General features: G+C 35.7%; 1 protein-coding gene across 1 annotated transcript in view; it reads right to left on the minus strand.

The window, feature by feature from the left end:
- Nucleotides 1-617: 617 nt before the first annotated feature.
- LOC119584492 (mitotic spindle assembly checkpoint protein MAD1-like) overlaps nucleotides 618-7,904 on the minus strand; it is a 12,486-nt gene continuing 5,199 nt past the window's right edge. Inside the window, exons 3-14 of the mRNA XM_037933139.1 lie at nucleotides 7,677-7,844; nucleotides 6,951-7,016; nucleotides 6,627-6,767; nucleotides 6,267-6,397; nucleotides 5,920-6,046; nucleotides 5,372-5,514; nucleotides 5,095-5,239; nucleotides 3,732-3,923; nucleotides 3,358-3,524; nucleotides 2,773-2,951; nucleotides 2,328-2,518; nucleotides 618-1,853 (exon numbers count right to left, since the gene is read on the minus strand). Coding sequence (XP_037789067.1) covers nucleotides 1,536-1,853; nucleotides 2,328-2,518; nucleotides 2,773-2,951; nucleotides 3,358-3,524; nucleotides 3,732-3,923; nucleotides 5,095-5,239; nucleotides 5,372-5,514; nucleotides 5,920-6,046; nucleotides 6,267-6,397; nucleotides 6,627-6,767; nucleotides 6,951-7,016; nucleotides 7,677-7,844 — 1,968 coding nt within the window. The 3' untranslated portion in view covers nucleotides 618-1,535. The remainder of the gene's footprint in view (nucleotides 1,854-2,327; nucleotides 2,519-2,772; nucleotides 2,952-3,357; nucleotides 3,525-3,731; nucleotides 3,924-5,094; nucleotides 5,240-5,371; nucleotides 5,515-5,919; nucleotides 6,047-6,266; nucleotides 6,398-6,626; nucleotides 6,768-6,950; nucleotides 7,017-7,676; nucleotides 7,845-7,904) is intronic.

Here is a 7,904-nt window from a genome sequence, read left to right on the forward strand (position 1 = left end):
AAGGGGGCAAGCCTCAGTGCCCCTTTTCATTACTGACCATGGTAACCCTAGAATATGTTAGAGAGAGAAACAGTCCACCCCTCGGGGATCTCTTGAGGGGAAGGGCTAGATAACTAAATGGGATCACTGTGCTCATGGCTCCCCTAGGCTGTTCATGACTGGCACAAAGTCAACCTTTCATCCTTTCAATATGGCTGTCACATTAGGAAGTGGATAGTGGAAGGGGTTGGAGAAGAGGGAAACAAAAAAGGGAAGGGGAAAATACCATGCAGAATTGATTGAGTTCAGTTGAGGCTTGAACCCCTTGGCAGGGGTGTTCCCCAGCATTGGGTCCCAGTCTCCTAAGCCCCCAGGGCAACAGCAGGCATGAAGTGCAGGGAAAAACAGTATCAGCTGAAGCAATGCATATGTAGTTTGTAACTCAGTATGTTGCGCAAATTATAATATATACTTATTGCTGAACTACATATTCTTATCAATGAAAATGACATTCTTATCAGTAAAAGAAAATAAAACTTGACTAAGCCTACCTAGCCACTGGGTGGCCAAGCCAGCCCAAGTCAGTGCTGGCTTGGTTATAGGTTATTTTACAAAGGACATATTAATAAACTACAGGGTAGACAATACTTCATTTTTTATTATCTTACAATTAAGGAAATATACAAATCTTAGAAAACAGTTCCTCATCAAGTGTTGTTAGAGTACTGGTATCTGTTCCACTGAATGGTTCTTACCTAAAAGTATATGTACATAACTTCACTTTGGAACAACTTCACCACATTGAAGTTCTCTATATTTCTTTATAATATGATCCATGTTTTGAAAAAAACTTGACTCTTATGAACATACTGTTATAAAAATAAACAAATTTCCTATACCTTGCTAGGAATAAATATTATAATGGTATTAAATAACATTTACTGCTCTCATATTTAGTTGAAAGGCATTTTAAGCATTTGACTGATCTGAAAGTTTGTTTGTTTTTTCCCAATAATCTCAAACTTTCATTCATCCACATATTGTGTAGACTTTCTGCAAGATGGGAAATCCTGGCTCATTTCTAAATAAAGATTTAAATTAAACAGTCAAGACTCATCATCATGATTTAAAATCACAATTTTATATACAAACAATTTGCATAAAACAGCATGCTGATGATATTGTACTTATTACTGGTACCAAATGCCTTATTTCACCTAAGAATGATGGGAGTATCACTATCAGCACTCAAAATTTCTTTTCAACTGCACCTTTAGACCTTTCATCTGCAAATTTCAAGAAAACCCAATCTCATTTCAGATGCCTTAACAAAAATATGGAAGTCACATAGGTATAAACTAGTACCGCAAGTTCATCATAATATCTAATAATGATATAACACTGACCACTTTTGAGATGTATTCACTGTATTGTATTTAGACATTTAAAACACAAAAAAAGAAAATATATTTACAAGAACTTTATGTATTATTTTGCTGAATAATAACAGCTTTCAAGAATATGTTAGATATCTCATCTTATAAACAACATATACACTAGTCTAGTATTATCAAGTCATCATCATTATTATCTTGTCCTGGTTCTCCCATATGCTGGTCATGATCATCTCCCTCCTCTTCTCCCTCCTCTTCCTCTTCCTCTTCTTCTTCCTCTTCCTCCTCTTCTTCATCCTCCTCTACTTCACTTGAAGATGCAGGAGGGGGATCCATGGTTTGTCTGTTGAAGAGGTCCAACGTGATGGCAGAAAGGAATGCTGGATAGCAGTTCTCATGGCGAAGGTAAGCATCAATCATGTCTTCCAGTGTGCTTGAAAACTCAGTCTCAAGAAGCTGCAATTCGTTATTTTTTGTTTGCTGAAATAGAGAGATTTTATCTGTGAAGTATGTACATTTTCAAAGTTAACACTTTAACCTGCCCACTCCAGGACGACAGCCAATCATTCTTGGCTAGAATGACCTATCAGATTATGTGTGGTCAAGCCTGCTCTAAGTTGTGTGCATTAATATTTGTTTGCCTGTTTGGACCTGGCTGCAGTCACTGAGGAGAAACAGACCATACAAACAAGGCATAAAGCCTTTTTTTAGCCTCATTACCTAAACTATCATTTATGCTGCAGCCAAGGTTATAAAATGTGGGGTAAATAAATGTTTCTCATGCTTCCATCTTTTCCGCACATATGCTGGGTGGCTCTAAGAGATCCCATTGTGATTGGATTAAAGTATTCAGTATCTACATACAAGAACAACTACTTTTTTTTCACATAATGTGAGACATCCTTGAATACCAAGCATTTGGGCCTAATCACAACACAACACAACTTTACTCACCTCAAACAAGAGATAGTCTGCTTGAGATTCTGCATACATACTAATTAGTTTATACTGATTATCAGAGCAAGCATCCACTCTGTAACCAGTGAGTCGATACATCACCTCACGTATCGCTTGAGATTTTTTCTTGAAAGCCTCCATGAGCCGTTTATTGCGCATCTCCATAGATGTGATTTTCTCTTGAAGTTCTGTAGCAGAGTCAAAATGATGTATCAGATATACGTTTTAGAGCATTAGCATCTCTATCTCTCCCCATCTCCTCACTCTCCTGCTTTCCCTGTTCTCCCCACTCCAACCCCCCCCCACCTTTCCCTCACTCTCTCTGTTTATACCCATAAAAATGCTTATTTATTTCTTCACTATAACCATTCAAGCAGATAAATCAGCACCTTCACTGTTAGGATACCAAAAGAGAAACCAAAAACACCTCAATTTTCCATACCTGTAATTTCTTTTGAAGATGGACCATCAGTGTTCACTTTCATCCCAACCTTCTGGGTTATGTCATGCATTTCTCCCTCTTCCAAGAGCCGGGCCCTCTCACGAAGAGCATCATTTTCTGTCTGTAACCGCTCAATTTCTGTGGCACGATTCTCCACAGCTTTGGCAAAGGGATTATTCCTACAGAAAAAAAAATAATTATGCCCTTTTTTTAACTGGAGCATCAACTCTTTGCACTTAGATTACCTTAAACCTTATACGAAAATATCTTCTCATATCCATATACATTTATTCACATAATGCATCATTTATTATGCCTCATTCCTTTGACTTTGTGAATGAAAATAACTTCTGATAATATTGTAAACCCATATATATTTCTCTCATTTTTACTGAAGCTAACTAATAATATGTTTAAAATCTATCAACAGCCTATTTCCCTTAGAAATCCGTATTTGATCAAATAAAAACATGCCAGAGAGCACAAACACTGAACGTATAATGTATAACAAGAAAATTACCTTAATCATAAATTCATTCATATATATTTCAGGATGCAAAACAACAAAAGAGGCCAAAGACTTACTCAAAGTGTATAACCTTCGTCTTGGTGGGGTCATAGTCTCCCTTCAATGCTCGGCTTTCAAGTCTCAGTTCCAAGGTCTCTTTTTCTTGAGTTAACTTGGCAATATCTTTTTCAAGTTCAATCACTTTCTTCTCAAGGGTGGAAATTTTCTCTATATCATCCTTTCTCTTTAATATTAAAAGTAAAGTGTTAGTATACATATTATAAACTTAAAACTTTTCAAACCTTAGCATAACATAATGCACAGGAACATTATATCAAATACTTAAGCACATCTACCAGAACATGTCTATTATTCTCTTTAATGTTTCCTTAGGTAAATTATTAGAAACACAATGACAAGAAATATATCTTTTTACAACAATATCTTTTACCTGGGGAATATCCTTCTCTTCCTCAGACTCCTTATTGAATGCATCTAACTCTTTCTCAAGTCGTTGCAGCTCCTCCTTGTAAGATTCTAACTGTGACTCTAACTTCACAATTCTTTGCTGGCTCACTGTTGAGTAGTTGATAGTCACCTCAGACTCATAAGAAGTAAGAATGCTCTTCAAGCTATCTCGTTCCTGTTTGGGATTACAGCAATTTGAGTACAATCATAACACTCTTTTTCTAATGAAAATTAACTGAGTACAATAATAACACTCTTTTCCTAATGGAAATTACAGAGATACTGACAGGTTGAGAGCTGACAGGTGAATTCTAGAAGAGTAATGCAAGACATCACAAGAAATCCAGGTGTACCTAGGCCAATACCCATGCATAGTAAATTGGTTACTTGCTTTAATCTCAAGTACGACAACATCTATTTAGCACCTCAGTGATAAACTGGAGTTTCCCAATCTGTCAGTCAGGTAGATGCCAGATTGCTCCCGAATGTCCTTGGTGACCTCCTACTTTAAGCTGGAGTACTAGCTTAGAGGGGCTACTAGTCCAAGAGACCCCTTTATATTTTCATGTATTCTGCCTCCATATTTTGGGATATTGGGCCATCAGCACCCTCTGGATTTATTATGCATCCTTATGTTTTTTGTTTTTTTTGGTTGGGGGGGTGGGGGACTAATCAGAATAAAGACATTAGCTAAAAACAACAATTAAATATTAGGTAATGTTGGGCAAGGACAGGCATTCAATAGTGCATGCATTCAACAAGACAAATGTCCAGTTTGCAGTTGGCACACATCTCAGCAATTGGGGCACAGACTCATAACATAATGAGGCATCAACCTTTATCACTGATTATTTTCCATGACATGACAGCATGCCACCTGTCATCAGAGCGCTAAACATTGAAATATATCTATAATAGCAAGATTGTATAAGAATCAAAACAGGAAGGATATTCAATCCACTGGTTACTGAGTCCAAACATACATGCCAAATCAAGTATAATTTTAGTTTATGAATTGAATTTTGAAATGCACAAAAAAGTACTGGCTCTAGACGTACTTCCTCACCAAGAAGTTAATTATTAGTCATATCTACTTTATCTGTCTACCTGATTCTTGGATACATTTTCTTTTATTTTTTTAATGTTCTTAGGATTTTAATAACATTATAATAATAATACTGTCACTGAGGCCTACTAATTTACTCCTTGGTGGATGAGCATTTGTGGAGTCAACTATAGTAAAAAAAAAAAAATCACAAAATAACTATAGTTAGCAAAACATGGAACCTGCAACGAGAACCATTAAAATGCTATTTTCCTTTCATCAAAAACATAACTCACATTACCTTTGTTACAAGCATAAGCTTTCTTTGTAATCTTTTAATAAGCTGGGCATTCTGTTGAGTATTTCTCTGTTGTTTCTCCAGTTTTGCTTTGAGGCTTAACAGCTGAACACTTTCTGACGCTCTGCTACTTTCCAATGACTTTTGGCTGTTGAATATACATTTTTCATTACAATGAGCACAATAATAAATATCTGACATATATGCTGATACATCTAAATATAATGATACATCCACATATACTGATACATCCAAATTCAATGATAATTTATATTGTTACCTTGCACGTAGTTCTGCAATGCCCTCTGCTATCGTTTGGTCTCCTTGCTTCAGTTTCATCAACTGCTTTTGTAAGTCATAGGCAGTTGCTTGAGCTAAGCCAAGCTCTTCACTGACAACTTTTTCATATTGCTGCAGTGCATCCTGTAAGATGATTTAGGAGTTATATAGTTTGATTAAGGAAAAGAGGCACATTTCAGTAATTTTTTGCGATATAGAGAGAACTAACTAAATACTATTATGGGTTACAAAGTTATTTCCACTAGAGGAAGATTCTGAGACACATAAGTTTTTACGGAAATAATACTTAAAAAAAAAAAAAATCTTCATTTAAAAATTTCTGACCTATTTTCTTTGTATGTTTTTTGTCAAATCCTAATTGACTGCACAAATAAATAAATATCACAATTATACTAAACAAGGAAAGAAAATAGGTTATCATAATACACACAATGAATTTACACTTTATTATTTCCTAATTCCTATAAATAAAAAAAATTATATCCATAACCTTACATAAACTGAAACAGATTAAAGTGTAGTTTAAACTTGCCTTGTAGGAGTCTCCTTGGCTTGCATCAAAGCACTGTCTTGACAGCGATTTTCGAGCAACTGCACTTGATGCTGGGCATTTGTCAGCCTTTCCTCAAGAAGCTGAGTGTTCATTGCAGTCTCTCTGTTGTACGATTTTTCTTTTTTTAGATTAATGCCAAAATATAAAGAAACTATTGCATACTAAATGCATTTGTGTCTAAACTAAATCTCTTGTTTACATTATGATCTAAATATGGCCCAAGGCACATTTCCTTAGTATGGTTATTATTCAACCAACTACATAATCTATTTCTTATGTTCACAAGACAATACTACATTTAAAACAAACAAGTGATGCAGACCTCAAGAACTTGTTTTCTTCTTTCAATTTGGCAATTTCTTTTTCCAGGGCAGGAAGCTTGCGCACTGTTGTTTCAAATACCTCAGATTTGCTCTGCAAACTCTCAAGTTCTTCCTGGTGCATTTCCAGTTTCTGGTGAAAAATTCTACTTGTTTTTAACCATATTTAATTAACAAATAAAAAGCTAAAACCTGTTTTTTATATGTAACAACATTTATAAAACTGACTTCCTTTTTTATGCTTTATTGATTATGATGTATGCTTGCTAAATTTGTATTGTAGAAGTACAATATTTCAGCCACATAAAACAAATGCCAGTAAAAAAAAAATATATATATATATAATAAAACAAAGCACTTACTCTAATTTTTGACTTAGCCTGGTCAAGCTGCAGTTTTAGTGCCTCTGTCTCAAACTGACTTGCGCCTGAATCTCTGAGCTTGTGCTGGGCAACAGCAAGTTGTTTTTCCAAATCTTGTGTATAGGACTGTGCAAGGTCAACCTTCACAGAATACACAGAGCATTAGAGACCATAATAAGATGCTTCAACCATCCTATAGTACAGGGTTAATGAACAGCATGTAATATCAAAGTATACATACATGAAGGTCTTGAGAAACATCAAATTTCATGATACCTAAACAAGCACGTTCAACAAATATTCAACGCAATCTGTCAAAATCACCTGTGATGTCTTTTCTTCCATCACTCTTTCAAGGTACAGTGCTTTCTGGCGAAGACTTGTGATTTCCTGCATGTAAAGGAAAAAGATTCATCACTAACAAAAGTTGCTGTCCTATGCTCTTATCATCATCAAAGAAATGGAATATCATTTCAAAACCTGGATCTATACCACTTTCTTTGAAAACTCTTAACTCAATCGGCACAGATGGCAAGAATACATGCCATGCAAACTGTAATATAAATTTATTTATTGTATTTACACATAGATGACTCTACAAGTCCTTAATCACCAAGGGGTCAGTCATTAGTCCTGCCTATCTCAGGATCAATCACTAGGGTCTACTGATAGACTCCTTGCCAGCTGAGCACATGTGGAACCATCTGCATGTAACAAAATTCACAAAAAACTACAAGAGACAAAACATAATCCATGGTGGTTGGGTTACTATTCTAATGGTGATGATGACATGACATGACTGTGACGGGACATGACATGACGAGACGTGATGATCATGACGGATCATGAATCAGTCAATTGATTAACTAATTATGGACAAATAATTAATAATTAATAATAAAATAAATCAAGAACCACAAATGATAATTCTTACTAAATAATAACTGATAATGAGCAAATGGCTATGGATGAGGCTAATGATAAAGATGACAGCAATAACAATACTACCAACCCTACAGACAGATGAAGAAATCTACAAACTGCCCATACCTCTTGGAGCCGGTTGCACTGCTCTATGTGCTCACGTTGCATGTTGATCATCTTGCACTCTGTTTCCCAGCTGGTGGCTGTGCATGATTCCTTCACTTTGTGGGCGCTTCCCTGGATCTCACGTTCCCTGGCCTGCATCTGCTTGATCTTGTGTTGCAGGTCATCTATCTGTGATATTTTTATTGATTTTTTCTAGTGGTTAATGAATGTACATATACTGAAAATAAA

This window comes from Penaeus monodon, chromosome 18 (assembly GCF_015228065.2).
Source record: "Penaeus monodon isolate SGIC_2016 chromosome 18, NSTDA_Pmon_1, whole genome shotgun sequence".
NCBI classification, from domain to species: Eukaryota; Metazoa; Arthropoda; class Malacostraca; order Decapoda; family Penaeidae; genus Penaeus; species Penaeus monodon.